Source organism: Oryza sativa, chromosome 4 (genome assembly GCF_034140825.1).
Source record: "Oryza sativa Japonica Group chromosome 4, ASM3414082v1".
Classification (NCBI taxonomy): Eukaryota; Viridiplantae; Streptophyta; class Magnoliopsida; order Poales; family Poaceae; genus Oryza; species Oryza sativa.
The window spans coordinates 33,138,843-33,159,439 of record NC_089038.1 but is presented as its reverse complement, the minus strand read 5'-3'; the positions used below and the strand labels follow the sequence as shown (position 1 = coordinate 33,159,439).

Sequence of the window (20,597 nt, the reverse complement as noted above, 5' to 3'; positions counted from 1 at the left end):
ATTCAGCGGCGACTGTGTGGCTGGCGGCGGTACAGAGATAGCAGTTCGTTCCTTCCTCCAGTGATGACTCCTCCCCTTCCTCCAGCGATGGATCCTCTCTCAACAGCATGTGTTCCTGAAGCAGAAGTAATCGATCTAGAGTCGGCTGAATGCAGGAGCGGGGCAACAATGGCAAAATCGATGGGCCATAGCAGTGGATTTCATCCAAAGCAGCAGGTTAGTATTCGTTTATTTTTGTACGGCAAGATCAAGACACGTTGCCTAAAATTTTCTTCTTTGCCGCAGGGTCACAGGAAAATTAGTTTGTCACCACAGTCCAAGGTATGCCACCTGAAATTGAATACATGTATGCCTGTAGAGAGGAATTAGGTGTAGTTCGGTTCATGTACTCTCTCAGTTTCAGATGCTAATTTTTCCCTTTTTAGTGCATATGATGGTTTTTTGGGTGGATGAAGTTAATGCTGTTTTAGCCCCCACCCCCATAAAGAAAAATGTAGATGGTAGTACGTACTGAATTTTCAACGGTATATACTCATTTTTTCTTTGGAGGGAAACTTTTTGGAATCTGCTAGACGGTATTAAGTATTGATTTTTGGTGTGGCAGGGTTCTTACTGAACTCTCTGTTAGGCAATAGTATATACTGAATTTTTATGTGGGGAGCTTTATTCTCTACTTTGTTGGACGATAGCATATACTGCATTTTCCACATCTATACTGAATCTTTCCACAGTGATTCATAGACTGAACTTTGATACGCACCAGTATTTACTGAATTTTTCACAGATATACTGAATTTTTCTATGGGAGGCTTTGTACTGAGCTTTGTTATACGACAGCATATAGTATGTACTGAATTTTGTATGTGGTACATACTGAACTTTTCTAGAAGATAGCATATACTGCATTTTTCCACATATATACAGAGGCTTTTCCATAGTGGTTTACATACTGGACCTTGTTACGAAGAAGTATATACTGCACTTTTACATAGAGAGGTATATGCTGATTTTTTACATACAGTAATATTCTCTAAACTTTGCATATACTGACTTTTCTTTCAGTGCACATGATTTTTTTTTAATTAAGAGGGTACACATAGGTAGAATTTGCTACGCAGTATTTTGTACTTCATCTTTCCATACATATATGAGTGTATGCTGTTTTTTTTAAAAAAATAGAAGTATATGTTGAATTTTTAAATACACTGGTCCATGTAGTATTGTCTATTTATGAAATGAAAAACTAATTATCTGCAGGCTTTGAAGGTTTCTGGCACAAGGGGCAGCCTAAATAAGACTGCTGCACGGGTGGTATCCAGGTATCGGCAAAGCAGAGTTTTAAATAGACAGAAGAAAGACAACACTACCTTTGGTATCAACTGCAGGTGTCAGCCCAAATGCGTAGTGAATATCATTAAAGAATTCGATGATAGGAAGAAGGAGTTGATTGGTGAAGTTGGGTTTGATGGACTTTTGGATATCAAGCTTACTAAGGTAAACAGGCAGTTTGGTGCATGGCTACTGAGCAAAGTTGATCCGAAATCATGCGCTATTGTTTAAAGATGTCAACCAGGAGTTGCCATTCGGTCCTAATGATGTGAATGCAGTTTTTGGCTTGCCATGCTCAGGTCAACCTATTATCCCTTGCTCTCAAGATGAATTGGATGGGAAGAAACAAATATTGTGCGAAATATTTGAGATACCAAACTTTTCACACCTGAAAATATCACTCTTAGAGAGAATCCTAAAGAAGCAGTATGGTTATCCCATGACAATAGATGAAAAGAGGGTTTTCATGGCGGCTTTTGTGCTTTGTCACAACGAAGCTTTTGGCACCGCAATCCTGCGCAAACTTCATATCTCCTAGGTATATTATGGCTGTTTCTGATGTTGACAATATAAAACAGTACAACTGGTCCCAATTCGTTGTAGATGAGGTGAAGAAAGCAGCAGAATCAATGCCCACCTGCTTTCCGAATAAGGCTCAACTATCCATTAACGGGTGTATCATCTTTCTAATGGTTAGCATTTAAAACTGACTTGTTAATGCAGCATACAATCAACACACATATTGTCATTGTGAATCATTTTTGCAGGTAAAATATTTGAGAAATCTCCAGTTCCGGAAGGTTGGGATCACATGTGTTAAAACATGTCACATTTCTCAGTTTGAGGATGATCAAATTGCTAGGATGATTCAACAAGATGTAGTTAGTAAACATAACCCAGGATTCCCCTTCCCTCGTTATGGGAAACTCCAGGTATGTACGATACCCTGGCTGTAATATGCCTATTTCTGGCTGCAAAATTTAGCTAATTTCCGATATACATGCTGTTCAGTTGATGAAGGAACCAAGAGAAAACAACCCCCATGTGCCAGAGCTATCTCCCCTAAACTTATGCTCCGGTTCGAAGATCCCATCTAGAGCCATTGATGGCGGTAAAAATTTAATAAAATTCCTGGAATCACACTTCTCTTCATTAGACGTACGTGGAACTGTCGGGTCACAGGTATGTCAACCATCCGTATGCTATGTTACTTGATTGTTTCTTCATTAAGTTGTAATTTTCACATGATCAAGGGATTTTAAACTAACATGTGGTATATATGATAACATAAAACAGGCATACGAGGAGTTGAAATCTTACATTCAGGATGGATTCGACCGCATCGATGAGATTTTGCCTACCATATCAGATTTCGTCGACATAAGCACCATGCAAACTGCTATTCACACATCTAACCTATTCAAGAGAGCTTTCAAGACTAATATTACAGCGGCAGTTAAGATAGCGATAAGGGCAGCAGTAACGAAAGTTATTGATACCATTGAGGATATACAAGGGCCTCTCCATCCATGGGGAGACACAACTGCCATGGGATACCACACACCCACAAACTACTCCACACATGCTACAAAAGATGCTAGTCAATTGGATCAACCAACAGGTAACGTTGAGTACATACACCATTTTAAAAATAAAACTCGTACTACTTGACACTCTTAACAAATTTTCGGACGCTCTTCATGTATCAGATACCCAACAATATGATCACAAAATTGGAGGCTTGCAGTGTACTCCTCCAAAATCTAATGGAGCTCCAGGTTGGTGTACCAAAAGATTAAAAATTCCAACCAACAATGTGTTTACTCCTGATCATGCGAATGTTTTCAGATTCGAAAAAAAGGCCAAATTCTTCAGTATCGCCTACGTCGGGAACTCGCATGACTAACCAATGTTCCATTATGCTAATTGAAGAATTCGGTAGCGACGGGCAGAAGAAGCGCAAATACACCGTTGAAAACCCACCATCTCACTTGCTGAAGCACAAGTCAAAGCGTGTAGTCAAACCAAACAGGAAGCTCATGTCACCTTTCATGTCAAAGCAATGCTCAACGGAGAGGCTGGAATCCAGGATTGCTGACGACCTGTATTCCTATATAATGTCTATTTCTGACGATGCATCATTAGAGTAAGTATCATTCTTCTTCCAGAATAATTAAGCATCTCACCCCACCAAATCTGACATTCATTTTTATCCATGGTTTATTTCAGAAAAACATGGCTGCAGAGCTCCCATCCTTTCAGAATATCATTGACGCTACGAAACATCCAAGAAACTATAAAGATTGGGAGCCAAATGGATTCAGATTCTCTCAACCTTGCAATTCGAATAATGTTCCAACAAGAAGTTGAGAGATTTCACAACACAAACTACCTTGGTTGGAGGCATTTCATTAACCAAGATTTTGGGGTAACATTGCATGCAATAAACAATATATTTCTTTCATCAATAAAAATATAAATTCAATGATTCTTTCTGTATTGTCAGATGTACGCGCTAGCTGGTGAGGAATTTTGGGAAGCTAGCCATCAACTTGCACACTTCTCGGGCCCAGAGGTAGTATATGATGTTTCAGAAAGCCACCTGGTGAGTACAAATTTGCAGTTCGTAGATTGTAGAAACTCTTGTAAACAATAGTACAGAAGTAGTCCCACTGAAAAACCTAAACTTTGCAGATACTGATTCCTGTTCACCTATTCAATCATTACGTGCTGTACGTATTTAACATGGAGAGCAAGAAGTTATCGGTGCTTGATTCACTAAACACAGAAGATCCACTAGGGGAATCACGTTTCACCAGGCATGACAAGATAAAGATCATGGTGTCACAGTGTGTAATGGAATGCATGCGTCTTGCATCTCCAGGGTGGAACATGGACATACTTAATTGGGACTTTGAGACAGTTGAAAATATACCAGAGCAGCAGAACAGGTGAGTGACTCCTAAAACAAACGAAATACAACCAACCCAAAGCTTGTACTGACACTACTTTCTCAAAAACATACAGGGATGACTGTGGCTTTTACGTATTCAACTTTATGGTGAACTACGATGGTCGTCGTCTTCTGAACCCTATTACAGAGGTACATAATGCTTTCATATCCGCACACACCGCACTCCACCATAAATATGTCCTCATAAAGCTATAAAGAAAATACTCTAACTTTCGCAGGACCCGTACTACCTCCGGAGGCAATTTTTGATCCACCTTTTGACTCTGCGTGATAACGAGGCAATACTACCAGAATATGTGGTGGACCGTCTTCGACAAATTAAAGACAATTAGTTTAGCAATTTTCTACTTCTAGCTTTACCAGAACATTTTCATGTAATCTTCGAAATACACTTATGTCCTATCTTGACAGAATCATGAAAACATTGCTATGCATGGACAAAGTATCGTCTGGGTTGCAATGACAGTTGCACGAACTGTGCTATGGAAATTATTCACTATGCCAAACAATAACAGTATGTCATTTACTTCCATTTATCATTTTCAACGGGAGGATTCAATATATGCGGTGACTCTGCGTAAATTATGTCATTGACTCTGCGTGATAACGAGTCAATTGCTATCGATCATTATGTCCATTTCAGTGAACGGGAGGATTCAATACATTGCACAGCTAATTTCTATCTCCATACCTAAAAAAACAACTCATATCCACACCAAATCACACTCCTTTTGCAAACAATGATCATCATAAATACCAGTATACTATATCTCTTTCTCTCTTTATAGAGAAAGCACCATCATCCAAATGAAACTAATTACAGCAGACATCCATTTTTAACCGGTGCAAATACACTACCCAAAAAAGACACAATTTACTACTAGAAGCATACTTTACTTAAGGTCGTATATACTGACCAATCCACAGGTTACATAATCTTAATAAATTGCTCATAGGATGAAAAAACACACGCCTCTCAAAAATTTGTTCACGTACTTAAAACAAAACAACTTCTAACAATCAGAGGAGTCCCAACTAAACTACAGGGAACCATATTCTAAAGTTTTCTCTTGTACGTAGATGTCCGGCCGCAAGTCCGCGAATTATGACCAGCTTCGTGGCATGTGTGGCAAAACCTACGAGGAAAGGGCACTTCATCCTCATGATCAATGACTTGGTTTTCTTTTTCAACGGATTCACACTCATTGGTTGTGTTCTTCTTCTCAATCCCTACTTCTTTTCTTCTTTTCAGGCTGGCAACCTCACCACCCGATTTATACCTATTCACCTTAGGTCTTCCTCTGCTTCTCTTTTTCAACGGTGGAAGTATATCAGCAGTCAAATTTCCACCCTCGTCCTCACTTGGCACGTCATACTCACTGTCCTCATCACCTCCACCAACATCTTCGTTTCCATCTTCAGTCAATACAGTAGACCTTGATTTATGCCTAGCTGCTCGCTTCGGAGCTTCTCTACTATTGTCACCATCATCCAAAGATAACTGATTTTTCATGTCCTCCAAAAGCTTATTCATGACTGTCATTGCCATCTTAAATGTCTGCACATCTTTGTTAGCAATCTTAGCCACCTCCACAGTCTTCCTATTCAGCATTACATGTCTGTAACTCCTCGATTGTGAAGCATTGACATCATCTTTGTACCCATGTAGATGAGGTGGTATAGTATCCCGAGCATCCTTCGTCCATCTTTTCAGTATATACCTCTCTGGAATTCTTGACAAACCATACTGAACAAGTACCTAAAGGGACAAACCAATGCATTACTTCAAAAAGCCAAACAGTACCGAACATATAGTACGACCCAATGAAAATAAATGTTTAGACAGTAGAAGAAACAAATACCCTTAAGATGTGGCTGCACAGAATCCCCTTATGCTCAAACATCTTGCAAACGCATGAAATTCATCTCTTTCCAAATCACAAGACACCTGATATTCCTTCCTAAGGAATGATTCTTGCGAGTTCATCCGTACAACTTGCACGGTGCTTTCGTCCTCCCCAGGTTTCACCATGTAAGATAGACTATCGGTTAACTCCTCAGAGAACAATTGGAAAACAGCCCTAGTATATACTTGGGATGCGTGAATCTCTATCGGTGACCTTGTTTTAATTTCAACCTTGTCCTGCACCAAGCGACACCAAATGTTGATTACACATATCCATAAAAAGAGGTCAACAAACCTATCACAGTGGATACTTACATTACTGGTTTGGAATTCCTCCGAGTCCTCTTTTTGCAGCTTCTCATTGAAAAACCGGTCGTACCTCTTAACAAAGCCATTCATAGAGCTAGAGGGTGACACAAACATCTTAAACACATGGTTTGCAGACTCACTTCTCTGTGTAGTAGTCATCCCAGCAAAGAACCTATGGGAAAAATATACAAATGCCCATTTACGCCTTATGTCCCATATGTGACGCAAGTTAACACTTTTTTCCAGATTATAATCTCTAATCAGTTTGTGCCAAGCCGCAACAAACTCCTCCTCTGTTAGTGTCTGCGTAAGAACCTTATGAAATACTTTCTTGAATGTATGACGCTTGGAGTATATGTTCCCCATAAATTCCTTTGCTTTCTTCAGTACATGCCACTTGCACACACGATGGATTGTATTGGGAAATACTGTTCTAATGGCAGCTGCCATGGAAGGACAATTGTCTGCAAAATTAAGGACAATAATAAGCATCCAATGAATAACCCATCATATACTTAAAATAAGTAAAGTATAACGAATTCATTCCAAATTATAAATTCGGCCAAATACTCACATACCTGTTAATATTCCAATAGGAACCTTCCCATTCATGCACTCTTTGAATGTATTGAATAACCATGTAAATGATTCTTCAGTCTCTTCTCTAAGCAGGGCACAACCAAAGAAGGTGCTCTGAAAGTGATTGTTTACACCAACAAATGGTGCAAAGGGCATATTATACTTGTTTGTTTTGTAGGTAGTATCAAATGTGATGACATCACCAAAATGCTCAAAGTTCAATCTGGACACAGCATGAGACCAAAATATGTTCTTCACACGGCAAGCCTCGTCAACTTGTATACTATAAAAGAAATTCTTGCTCCTTTTTTGCAAATCCTTCAAGACATCAAGTGTTTTTTTGCATGTCATCGCTGCTCTCATCCCGCCTAATTGCATAAGCAACCCTATCCATAGCTTTTCTCGTGAATGGAACCATGGAAGGTCCGCCATGCATCCCAGACAACATACCATACATATTTGTAAGACTCATACTACTGTCTACCATCTCTTCAATAATACCACGAGTCCCCTCATCTATTTGATTGTGCGACTGATAATTCTTAGTAACTCCTACACTTTTTTTCATAGGATGGTTGTGCGCAGAAACAACCTTTGTTACTGACCAGCCACTACCAGCTCCAGACATATTTATCTTCATCATTGCTGGGCACCCAATTCGAACGGAAGGCTTCTTGGTTTTTGGGTTCCTCCCCTGCATAAAAGATTTCGAAATTAACACATAGTACGTCAAGTCTTTATTTAGGTAAATTTCTGCTACTAAGATATTGTTACATAATGTATGTACCTGGTGAGAACAACATATTTGCCGCATTGTTCTCTGCTTTTTAGTATTCATGCGATCTTTGTCCAGTCGTATCCCAAATCCTTTACTAACAGCATAAACATTATAAAAATTATAGGCATCCCTCTCAGTCTTAAATCTTTGTCCCAGCATCGGAGTAAGAATTTGAGGATCAGCATACTCAGGAGGTATGACAGCACTGCTATCAACATTATCTACCACCATTCTGAAAAGAAAATGTACAATCAGTTTTCAGAAAATACCACCAATATCCTGGCTAAAAAAAAAATCGTAAAAATCCGTAACATGCTGATACAAACCTTTCCATCGGTATCCCAGCTCCTTCTTTTTCATATGGGTTTCCTTCTGTCCAATCCAGTGAAGGGACCAAATTTCTGTATTGGAGACACTATATTTAAAAATAGCATATACTACTACTAACTGAAAATGTAGTTTACAAAAAACAACCTAATTTATAATCAGTACTTACTGCAAATTTAAAAAAAATATATGTTGTACTACTAACAAAAAAATATGGGGAGCTTTGTTCTGAACTTTGTTAGATGATTGTATATACTCATTTTTTAAAATGGAGGGGTTCTTTCTGATTTATGTTGAATGATAGTATGTACTGAATTTTTCTATGGGTTACGTACTGAATTTTTCTAGACGATAGCATATACTGCATTTTCCACACGTATACTAAATCTTTCCATAGTGATTCGTAGTCTGAACTTTGATACGCACCAGTATTTACTGAATTTTTCACATATATACTGAATTTTTCTATGGGAGGCTATGTACTGAACTTTGTTATACGACAGCATATAGTATGTTCTGAATTTTCTGTGCAACATACTGAACTCCTCTGCAATATAGCACATACTGAACTTTTCTATGTGATACATACTGAACTTTCCTAGAAGATAGCATATACTGAACTTTCTCATGTGACACATACTGAACATTTCTATGTAGTATATACTGCTTTAAAGTGAATGCTCAGCTGACACCTAGCCATGCACATACCTTGTCTCTGGAATTCCATGCCCTGAATCATGTGATCCAACCCGCGACGGCACGTCCTCCTCCATTGCTACACGGCTTCATAACACAATCAAGATGTGTCAGTATCTGGCTACCATTTACAGAGTTTTAAATTCACGGAAGCTACGATCCAACCTTGACTGACCACCATCCGGTTGTGAATCATGGACAGATTGACTAATACCATCTACTATGTCCATGGTAGGGTTGCGCTCGTCCATAAGAATTTCCCTGAATTGATGATTTAGAATTGCTCAAGTTCACACGGCGAAATTCAGAGAAAAAAAACCAGCGGCACATACTGAAATAAATCACTGAAACAGAACAACATACCTTGATCCATCCGTACCATCAGAAGGTCTGTGGTTCTTCACTTGTTTATCCATCCTAAATCAGCACCGCCGCGCGGCGGCGTATCCTCGAGCTGGACTACGGAGGTCCAAACCAAGTTCCTGCAGCCCTGAACAAATGAAGCAGTATGTGGTTTGATGATTTAAATACCATTCCTCACCGCCCACTACCTGCGTACAGACCGATTCTTCAGGGATTAGTTATACACGAGCAGTCAATTAATTCAATTTTTAAAACAAAATACCATCCACGATCCACTAATAGGTAGATACCGCACGTCCCCTTCACTGCTAACCCGTTATCAGGTACAAATCTCAAAGGTAATCAACGGTATGAGGGTAGGGAGTATGTACTCCCGGGAGTACATAATAGCCTTCCTATATATATATATATATATATATATATATATATATGTGTGTGTGTGTGTGTGTGTGTGTGTGTGTGTGTGTGTGTGTGTGTGTGTGTGTGTGTGTTTCCGGGAATTTGGTGATCCATCTCGATCTCTCCTCTCTTGCCTTTGTTTTGTTTTATCAATTTTACTCCCAACTATTGATATTGTTATGTTTAATTACTTAACAACATATGGGACACTGCAGTCAGGCTGCCCAAAAAAAAACGTGGCTATAATTAGGATAATTAATCTTATCTTATATAGTGAAAGCACCAAGCTTTCTTGCACGAGAACACGCCACATCATCAAAACCATATCAACCGTTGAATAAAGAGTTTAGATAAATAATGACCATTGGATCAAAAGGTTACATATGCATTAAAAAAACAATAATGGGGTAAACATATGGGAATTTCTAGAGATTCCTAGTGCCTCTTTTTAGACACATGGTACAAAGAGAGCGGGGCAAAGATAACGAAGGAAAAAAAAGAAGCTTATAGTATAGTGATTTCTCATATAGTAGGACTTAGCTAAATCTATAGTTAGCTAGACCAATATGCACTTTGTAAATAAAATAACTCATCTAAAACCTTTAAACTAATAGGTCCTATACAACAAATAGTTCTTATACGAAATCAAAAGTCGCGCAACGCACGACTATGTGGCTTGTTCGATTGATATATAAGAAACTGATGCGGCTTTCGCTAGCTAGCTAGCCCGGAACTTTCGCTAGCGTATGCGCAGCTGGTTGTCATATGCCAAAACATGATCATTGCGTGTACGGAGAACATAATGCATGGTGTTCGTTAATCGTTACGCGCGCGGTGGAGAATTTGATTGGAGTTTTGAATGGGTCTCGCCGTTTCGTAATCGTTGACATGTTTTTCAACAAGGATGGGATTTAAATGGCCATTTTCAGGACAGCCAGCTGATCGATGAGGAAAGCGAGCGAACGTACAAGCGTACTTATGCAGTTCGGTCGTCATTTTTGGCAGCGAACGTACGTATGCAATATTGTGTGCACAGATCCATTCATGTTTCCGAAAGGCGAAAGTGACCTAGCAAGCTGGCAAGCTATGCCGATCAAGATCTTGTACTCTTTCTGCATGATCCGAGTTAAAAAGGAGAGCCGTAGGGTGGCCAGAACACGCAAAGCCAATGCCAAGTTAATCACACAGTTCAAGCAATAGCTCGCTACTTCAACTTGCAGTATTTATATCATTCAATCTCATCTCGATGTCCAGTTAATTGTCCACTACCACTAGGGTCCAGGCTTATCAGTTTTATCACCCATGACATATGTAGTGGCACATCAGAATTCAGAAACACACCATTGACCTCCATTTCTCTGAACTAGAAAGGAAGCCCGCGCAGATGCGCGGGCAATTTTTTTTTTATAGAAAGAATACTAAAATAAACCATATGTTACCGTATTCATTTTAAGAACCATATATTACCTTATAATCTAAAAGAAGAAATATTTATTATGTGAAATAAATTATAAACTTTGATATACTAATTGATAATATCTATTATATTCAAACAAATTTCACTTTGTCATGGCTATACGTAAAGTCGCATATCACCATCTACCTTATAATCTAAAAGAAGAAATATTTATTATGTGAAATAAATTATAAACTTTGATATACTAATTGATAATATCTATTATATTCAAACAAATTTCACTTTGTCATGGCTATACGTAAAGTCGCATATCACCATCTTTCGCAAACATACAGGTTAATATGGGTTTAGATTTTTTTTTCTTTTACTATACATCTAAGTCACCTACGTATATTCAGGGGTAATATTCAAAGGAATAATTCATATTGTCAAAATTATTTGTGCTAATTTTGTGAACACTATTTGGATGAGAATGACATAATTATATAAGGATATAATAGGTTTCCATGCAACATTTTTTATTGTACGTATGTATTTTTTTTGTGAATAGTACTGCGTATATTCGTAGGATGGTTGTGCACATATTTATATGAGTGTCTACGATTTCGTTTTAGATCATTAGTTAAAAAATACTTTAAAAAAGTTTGGTGGGATGGCATGAAGTGATGCCACGGTGGCATGACTTTTTCGATAACATCGTAAAGAGTTTCCCTATATATATGCATAATTTGAGGAAAACTTTAGTGCTGCAAAGAAAGAAAAAAAAACAGACGGAGTAGATCATATATACATTCTTCTTTTTTTGTCCTTTTTGACATCTCTTGTGTGTGTGCGTACGTACGTACGTAGGGAGAGATTAGTTGGTTTTTAGCTGGAATATATCCAATCTAATGGTTGAAAATAATGGATCTACCAGTTGAAGCGTAAATTAATGACCAGATATTTTCTTTTTTATATTTTTTCTTAGATTTTTTTTTTCTAATTTATGAGATCTATTACGTGATATATTAAGAGTTCTTTTAGAAGTGTAGAAATTCTATTGCTTATACTGACAATATACTTGTAGTCGATTATTATTTGTTGTGGCTTGGTGGTATGCTTTACTTTACCTATCATTTGTTGATAGTTCTCCACTTAGTATAGTCGGTTATATATGGTGCTTCATGACATAAGTGCTCGTTGGATGTTAGCTAATTATTAGGTGCACTATGCAATGAATATCTCGTAAGCAATATGACTTGATGATTAGAGGATAGTGTCAGGGTTATGGATACCACATACCTAATAGTAGTTGACTAAATCTCGGCAGGACCCACCACATACCATGTCCTATACGGAAACAACCTGCGGATATAGGAGGAGTTCCGGATAAGGAAAGACAACCAGAGTTCTATATGAAAACGATAAGGACTACTCGGATTGTATCCATATTGCTTTCCCTAGTTCTACTTGAACAAGGGGACACCTATGGGTATAAATACAAGGCCCCCTAGGAGGAGAGGGGACAATCCACACACCCACAATCAACACACACGGAACAACAGAAGCCAACATACGCCAAGACAAGACGCTGGATATCAACTTCAGGGATAAGCATGGCTAGTCCCCTACGGTGTCTCCGGATACTGTCAGGAGAGACGAAAGCGCTATCTCTGATCTCGTCGGGCATGAATTCGAGAAGGAAGACTATCCTGTTGTCGACTACGAGTCAGAACTACAGACCACCATGTCGACAACAGTTAGATAGACTACCCCAAATATTGTACTGGTGTGATTATGGTGAATAAGAGCAATACCGGCTTCGGCCAACAGGATGTAGGGTTATTACCTGACAATTCAGGGGCCTGAACCTGTATAAAAATCTCTGTCTCCATCTTTTTTACCTCAGTCTCACGTATACCCTAGTACCAATGATCCCCATATTATGCAAATACCGGAATCGCGACATCAAATGTTGACAGATAAAACTTATGTACTTATGGATCCTTGGTGGCATATGATTGATATATTAGGATATTTTTTATTCATAAAGTATATTACATACTACATATTAAACGTTTTAGTAAATAAGCAATAAGTTCTAGAGTAATTATCGGATTGGTTGCTCCTTGTTTGTCGTAAGCATGTTTTCCTAGTTATCTACCCATTGATATAGGAATTATTACAAAAGACATATCTTTTGATAATAATATCTAAATCCATCTGAACCATTTTATGCACTATAATTAAATTGACAACCATAACCTACATCGTATATATTTAAAAGCAACTTGTGTATTATTAAAATATATTTTATATAAAAGTTTAAAAATTAAATAAATCTATTTTGGCTTTATTATATTTAATATTTAATTAATCTTGCACTAATGATATGTGTCTTTTCATGTATCCTGAATAAGCTCAGCCATCCAGCTAGATCAAATGAATCCTAAGTAGAAGATAAAGGAGATCAGTACGGTGTGAAAATAATATATACAATCTTTGATATTTAAATATTATACGAATAGAGAAAACAGAATATTCATGATAAATTTAGTGATATCATTTTGACATATCATTATTTTTTTAAGTAAGGAATAGGTAACTTTTGAGAATTGCTAGTCACAGTTAGAATTGTTTTTATTTTAAAAAATGCAAGTCTAATTTAACTATTACATAATATATACTTTAATTAATTTATGCTTTTCATTGGTGTTTCGATGACATGTGCCTATATTTTTACAGCGTAAGTAGAGCATAGTTAATATGGGCAGTTTGGTTTTTCTATCCGAGTGAGAAAAAAAGAAGATAAAAATATGTCGTTAACCCGGCCTTCTTATGTACATACGTACGTACTTTTTTATCTTGGAATACATGTACGTACCTTTTTTTTAATACCTACTAAACGTCCGTACTTATGTGCACATATAGATCGGCAATATTGGGTTTTGGCGATAAATTTAATTGGTTTTTTTATAATAGATCTAATGGTTGAAAATAATGGGCCCACCATATATTAAATGAAAATCGATGGCTGATATTTTTTAGAATTTCTATAACTTAATAGATCGTCACATGGCGGCGTAGGAGCGTTTTTAAGGGTCCTATGTGACGGTTTAGAAGGGTTTATACAAAGTTTAATAGACTTTTAATATATAATAGATGTGGCCATCCACTAATCCAGATCACCGGCATGCAGAAGCCTGCAGCCGATTGGTGGTGGCGATCGAGAGTTTGGTGGCATGGGCATGATTACGCAGAGCGCGCGCAATTAAGCAGCCACATGCAGAGACTACAACGTCGTCCCTCGATCGATCGATCGAATTCGGGCGGCGTTATCCGGTCGTCCTTCGTCTAATCCTCTCATCGTGAATCACGGGGAACGTACGTACGTCCTGACATGCGTACACCTCACGTCATCGTATCGTCGGCCGCCGCCAGTGATTAGCTCTGAACATGGGAGAGAAGATCGTCGATCGTTCATGGCCACGCCCAAGTCGAAAAATAGCAGAAATATGGCGCAAGTAGCCCGTTTGACCAGCACCGAACCAGGCCCAAAGCCGTCACAAACCGGGGCCCAACAGAAAGGCCTATTTAACTAGAGCCCACTAGGAGTTTGGAAGGTTTGGCACGTGCTCTTCTGTATCCACCCCACCCACTGGCTTACCGACATCTGGCCCAAGCTCTGGAATCCGAGCCATGGCGCATGTGAACGAACCACCAGTCCCACCACCACTCCCAAGGACTGATTGGTTGAGTCGAGAGGAGGAAGACGACCTTGGAGCAACCGGAGAGAGAAGCCAAGCCAAGCCACTGTGAAGGGAAGGGAAGAAACTCAGAAAGAGATAAAGGGGAAAGTATAGCGGGTTGTTGTTAGGTAGGAGATCGGAGTCTTGCCCTACGCACTAAATTCCACCGCTACGGCTTGGACTGGCGCGCTCCCACTGTGCGCTGGTGCGGGTGGGTGGCCTTCAAACCTAGCCCCCGTGTGGTTGCAGCGGAGCAGGAAGGGGAAGTCGGGGGAAAACCGAGAAGAATTCAAGGAAGGGGGTGATGTTTCCTCGATCTCTCTGTTTTCTAATTCGATTTATGCCCCAATTTTTGGTTGCTTGTGGGGAGATCGTTTGTGTTCTGTTTTGATTTTCCGCAAGGTTTCCTCTTGCTTTGCTTACTTTTCGTTTGCCATTAGCGGATTATTATGTTTCCTATGATTATTGCGCTGGTCTGGGGTGTTTTACCTGTGTGTTCAGAATCAGTAGCATTACATTTCAGTTAGCATATACCATGTGACGATTCAGAGTTGCCTGACTTATTACTTAGGCAAATGATTGTGGTAGTTAAATCCTCGTATTACTTAGGATGGATTAGTTTTAGTTGATATTATTCTGGAAGCTGGATGAACATTTAACTGACAAATTGTTGCTCATGGTAGATACCAGCAATTTCTCTGGTTCTAACTTTATTGAGTGTTACTTTATTTGATCAGTCAACCAACAAATCTACTGTTTTTCGGTTTCCCCTGTTTCGAGATGAGTTTTACTTCGATTACTGGGAGTTATAGTGTTCATCTTTGGTACATCTCAATATCTCAACCTGGCTGTACCTTATGGCTAACACTGATAACTTCGAAGGATTGCAATGCAAATTCCTCAATAATACTAGCCTACACTATACATTGCTGATTGGCAGTGTTTGCTGCACATCAGTATGTCAACTAATGCTGGTGGTATATTCTCTGCACTAATCTTTTTTTTTGCAGGGGATATTCTCTGCACTAATCAGCTGCAGGTTACCTTTGCAATGTTTTTTATTAGTCTAAAAGTTGTCATTGACTCATTGTACTACTGAACTGCTGATGCAATCTCCCTATACTTCTTCCAGTTACAAGTATATTAGGGAAAAAGAATTTTTAGCTGAGCTTCAAGGTTGATGGATCTATCATTTTTCCATTGCCACTGATCGACACATTAACAATGTTCAGGCTCTAATCAAAATCAGCATAAATGATGTAATCATTTTTGTTTTGATGGTTTACACCTAAACCATCTTTATAGGACAAACAGATAGAATATTTCTGTGTTAAATAAACAAAATGTCCAAGTTTCTCTAAAAGCAACCACTTACATATAAATAATGAGTTAGAAACACTTTTGGTAACCTGCTCCTATTATATAACCTCAGTACCTAACGATGTAAATTAAAGGTTACATGGTCCATCCTTGATAGTAGTATGATACGCTTATACAATTTTCGAATGACATGTAACCTAACCATCTGAAGGAAATACTTATATATATATTTTTAATTCTTGATGACTTCCAGAATCATGAGTGGTACGGGATACACAGTTGAAGTTACTAACCTGTCAAGCAGGGCATCTGAAAGTGATCTTCATGAGTTCTTTTCATTCTCTGGAGCGATTGAGCATATAGAACTTATCAGGTTATGTTGTTTACTTGTCCATTCAGAAGTTAATAGTTTTTTCAGATAATGGAAATGGTTTACTGTTTACATTCCTGGCCTCTGCATTGGAAGTAATATTTAGGTGACCCTTTACAATATCCATGCCAAGATTATCACTAAATAAGTAGTCACTGAGTTGTACCATGCTTCTTGTATTCTACCTTCTAGATCTCACTTTCATCCTGTTTAAAAGTTTGAACATTCTTCGTCTTTAACTGTAACCTGATTTAGCAATTTAAGAATTCAGCTTATTTGGATGTATGGATCCTCTCATCATCCATCTTATCATTTTATGACGAATTTAACAATTTTCAACAGATCAGGAGAATATGGTTCTACTGCTTATGTGACATTCAAGGAACCCTATTCCTTGGAAACTGCAGTATTGCTCAGTGTAAGTTTTTTTGGTAGCAGTATCTTTCAAAGCAGATGCCTGGATCAATTTTTTTTTCAATGCGTGTCTGATTCCTATCACTAATTCTTTCCTACCTAACTATAAATTCTTTAATTCTTCCTTTTGAGTTCTACACTTATCCATCTTAAATCTATTTACACAAATGATCACTGATCACGGTCCTGGACTACCATATTCCGCTCTCAACTATGCGGTTGAACTCTGGTTTCACAATGGTGAAATCCTGGAAATTTATAACTGTTACCACTAAACAAATAGTGAAAACAGTACTTCTATTTTCAGTATCAAGTACTCCCTCCGTCCCCTAATATAAGGGATTTTGACATTTTACTTGCATTGTTTGGCATTCGTCTTATTCAAAAAAATTTGAAATTATTTTTTTTTGTGACTTACTTTATTATCCAAAGTACTTTAAGCACAAATTTTTCGTTTTTTATATTTGCACAATTTTTTTGAATAAGAAGAGTGGTCAAACAATGCAAGCAAAATATTAAAATCCCTTATATTAGGGGACGGAGGGAGTATATAATATGTCCACTGTTCACTATTTTAGGTGTCAGTTGGAAAAAACGATTTTAGGTATCAGAGGCTCTTTCAATTTGATATATTCCAAATTCAGTCACTTAGGAAGCTACCATATGCCCACATACTCTCTTGGAACTACTTAGATTACTAATCTGCTCTTGGAACTACTTAGATTACTAATATGTCATCATATCTCTTTTACATTGTCAAACACCAACTTTCTCTATTGTTCATTTGATGTCACTTTGCATCATTACAGGGGGCTACTATTGTGGATCAGCCAGTTTGTATAGCTCGCTGGGGACAGCCTAATGAACCATACAATTTCTGGGACACACCAAATTGGTATACAGAGGAGGAAATTGAATACAGGGTATGCTAATCCGAATATTGCCTTGTTTGAATTTTTTTTTGAACGAACCGGCGAGCCACCATCCCTGTTTGAATTTGAACAGTAGCATAGTTTCCAACTCTTCCAAATGCCAGTAGCTGACATTTGACTTGATTGCTGAAACTTAAACAGACCTATCAAACATGCCAGTTCAATTCCACTCCACAAGAAGCTTTGACGATTGCTCAGGATGTTGTGAAGACAATGCTAGCAAGGGGATACGTACTCAGCAAGGATGCACTGGCCAGGGCTAGAGCCTTTGATGAGTCCCATCAGGTAACAGCGACTGCCGCAGCCAAGGCTGCGGAGCTGAGCAAGAGGATTGGCCTAACCGACAGGGTCAGCGGCCTAACCGACAGGGTCAGCGCCGGTGTTGGTGCAATCAGATCGGTGGATGAGACATACCACGTATCCGAGACGACCAAGACCGTCGCCACCGCCACAGGAAGAACAGCAGTTAAGGTTGTGAATGGCATCATGACCAGCAGCTATTTCTCTGCAGGAGCTATGATGCTGTCTGATGCTCTCCATAGGGCAGCACAGGCAGCAGCTGATTTGGCTGCTCATGGTAGACACAATTAAGTGAAAATAAACACCCGGTACATATATTGTCAGTTATTCAGACATCAGGATGAACACCCAAATATGGAGTACTTGACATGATGCCGTTCCAAGTATGATAATAACGGTGAAACCGGTAACAACTGTACCTACAAAGACTGAAGGAAATGTGTGCAGAACAATGTAAAGTATTTCAAACCGAGTCAAGTGATCGTGCAGTCATGTTTAACAGTTTCTGCTCGTTTTATATTCATGCTGATAGCATCCTTCATTCTTATTCTTTTAGGCCTTATCCTGCAGAACTATTGATCTTCCCACGTCGAATGCTGGAACATAAAAATAAATTCTGCCTTTGAATGGCAACGATAAAATATTGAGCTGAAATGGATTGCCAATTTCAGGACCCAGTTGGAACAGGAGAAAAATCCCTGATTCATGAGGGGAAATCTTGTAAAGTTCGTTTGAAATTCCTGCATTCCAATCCAGATGAGGCCTTTTACAGGTTGAGCCCCCTCTCTTCAATCTATATGAGGGGCAAAAAGAAAAAGAAATAATAGGATCTAAGCAAAATCCTCTTGAATCTGTATAGATTTCCTCTGAATATCAATGCTCCTCACACTGTACAAAGTACAAACGACTAAACACATGGCCGATTTTAATCTACGGTACAAGAAGCATCAGCAGCAGCAGACAGGGCATCTGATAAGGCCATTCTCGTTGCAATCGGGGCATCGCCGGAACTCGCCGGCGTCGACATCGTCGTCGACGAATATCTTGCAGCTGCCGTAGCACGTCTCGCACGGGACGAACCGGACGTCGCCGCATGCGGCGCACGCCTCCATGTACCCGAGCTTGCGCACCGGCGCGGCCTCGCACCCTTCCAGCATGCGCGCGAGCTCGGCCGCCTCGTGCAGCGCGTGGACGTCCTCGGCGCCGCCGAGGTAGCGCCCGTCGACGAACACCCGCGGGAGCGCGGCGCACGCGAAGCCGCCGGGGCCGAGGAGCTCCGCGAGCTCGGCCCTGAAGACGGCGTGCATGGACACGTCGCGCTCGTCCAGGCGCACGCCGTAGCTGCGCAGGATGCTGCGCACGGAGCAGCAGTCGACGAACGTCTTGCGGACGCCGCGGAGGCTGGTGAAGTAGACGACCGCCTTCTTGTCGCCTCCCGGCGGCCGCAGGTGCGCCACCTTCGCGTCGCGGGCGCCCTTGCTCGACCTCCGCTCTATCTTTTCTTGGAACGCGTTGATGCGGGCGCGGACAATGCCTGAGAGCTCCGGCATGTCGCCGGTGGCCAGCGAGATTGTCTTGTCGCAGGCGTCGGCGCGCTTCTCCGGCATGTCACCGGTGGCCAGCGATACTGGCGCGTCGCAGGCATCGGCGCGCTTCTCCGGCATGTCGCCGGTGGCCAGCGAGGTTGGCGCGTCGCAGGCGTCGGCGTGCTTCTCCGGTTGCGCCGGTTGTTCTTCTTCCTCCGTCACCGAGCAAGACGTTGGCTCCGACGGCGACGTGTCCGCAAGAGCCTCCCGGAAGCCGGACAGTATCTCCGGATCGAAGTCCAAGGCGACGATGGGGATGTCCGTATCAGCCTGCATCCACTGCGGCGTCACCGCCGGTGGTTCATGCGACGCGCACGGCGGCGTCGGCGGATCGTCCTCGAGCCCGGCCATGAGCTCCCACGCATTGATCACCTCTGGCTCGTTGGGCGGAGTCAGCGTCGGTGTGCAGGGCTTGATCACAGCCCGCTTCGCCGCCGCCTCCTGGACATGGAGCAACGCCTGCCCGGTGTGGTCATTCTCGCTCTTCATCATCCCCTCCACCGACGTGGTCGCGTACTTGAACGCGCCGGAGCGCCGGCCCTGGGAGATGCCGAGCGAGCTCAGCATCGACACGGCCTTCCACCGTAGCCGCTGCCGATCGACGGTGGGCAGCGAGAAGCTCCGTGTCGCGCGCCGGCCGGCGTCGGCCAAGACCATTTCCCGCCGCGCCTCCGTGGAGTTGGTGCACCCCATCGCCGGCACAGAATGGCACGACGCCGACGCGCACCTAGCTGCTGGCCGTAATCTTGCCTACATGCACACGCACATGCACGCGCGACTCGATCAAATGGCGGCTTGCGACCAGCGATCCTGAGCTCTCGGTGCTCGATCGGCAATGGCAAGCGGATGGATGTGTGTTCTTGGTCGTGG

At 40.7% G+C, this 20,597-nt stretch overlaps 2 protein-coding genes, 1 long non-coding RNA gene and 1 other non-coding gene across 5 annotated transcripts; 2 read left to right on the top strand and 2 right to left on the bottom strand.

Annotated features, from left to right (window-relative positions):
- LOC136356020 (uncharacterized) lies at positions 1-1,497 on the top strand. The gene is made up of 3 exons (XR_010740670.1): positions 1-216; positions 286-321; positions 1,258-1,497. It is a non-coding gene; the product is annotated as an uncharacterized lncRNA (long non-coding RNA).
- Positions 1,498-6,165: 4,668 nt separating this feature from the next.
- Positions 6,166-7,405, bottom strand: LOC112938787 (uncharacterized). Its single transcript, XR_010741182.1, has 3 exons — positions 7,097-7,405; positions 6,525-6,982; positions 6,166-6,446 (listed from the first exon to the last, which is right to left on the bottom strand). It is a non-coding gene; the product is annotated as an uncharacterized protein (transcript).
- A 7,586-nt stretch (positions 7,406-14,991) lies between these two features.
- Positions 14,992-18,688, top strand: LOC4337172 (binding partner of ACD11 1). Of its 2 annotated transcripts, none has more exons than XM_015781195.3 (5): positions 14,992-15,099; positions 16,379-16,498; positions 16,838-16,913; positions 17,719-17,832; positions 17,983-18,688. In XM_015781195.3, the coding sequence occupies exons 2-5, from the start codon at positions 16,383-16,385 to the stop codon at positions 18,430-18,432; spliced, it is 756 nt and encodes a 251-aa protein (XP_015636681.1). In that variant the 5' UTR covers positions 14,992-15,099; positions 16,379-16,382; the 3' UTR covers positions 18,433-18,688. The 2 variants fall into 2 exon arrangements, with proteins under 2 accessions (XP_015636681.1, XP_015636680.1); XM_015781194.3 differs by having other exon boundaries at positions 14,992-15,106.
- A 159-nt stretch (positions 18,689-18,847) lies between these two features.
- Positions 18,848-20,571, bottom strand: LOC4337171 (uncharacterized protein At3g28850). Its single transcript, XM_015781192.3, has one exon. The coding sequence runs from the start codon at positions 20,418-20,420 to the stop codon at positions 19,089-19,091; it is 1,332 nt and encodes a 443-aa protein (XP_015636678.1). The 5' UTR covers positions 20,421-20,571; the 3' UTR covers positions 18,848-19,088.
- Between the last annotated feature and the right edge of the window lie 26 nt (positions 20,572-20,597).

Bases quoted from the DNA above. Each gene is read 5' to 3' on its own strand.
- LOC4337171 (XM_015781192.3), bottom strand. From the start codon at position 20,420: ATGGGGTGCACCAACTCCACGGAGGCGCGGCGGGAAATGGTCTTGGCC.
- LOC4337172 (XM_015781195.3), top strand. From the start codon at position 16,383: ATGAGTGGTACGGGATACACAGTTGAAGTTACTAACCTGTCAAGCAGG. The intron at 16,499-16,837 runs GTTATGTTGTTT...AATTTTCAACAG, and splicing joins GAGCATATAGAACTTATCAG to ATCAGGAGAATATGGTTCTA. The intron at 17,833-17,982 runs GTATGCTAATCC...AAACTTAAACAG, and splicing joins AGGAGGAAATTGAATACAGG to ACCTATCAAACATGCCAGTT.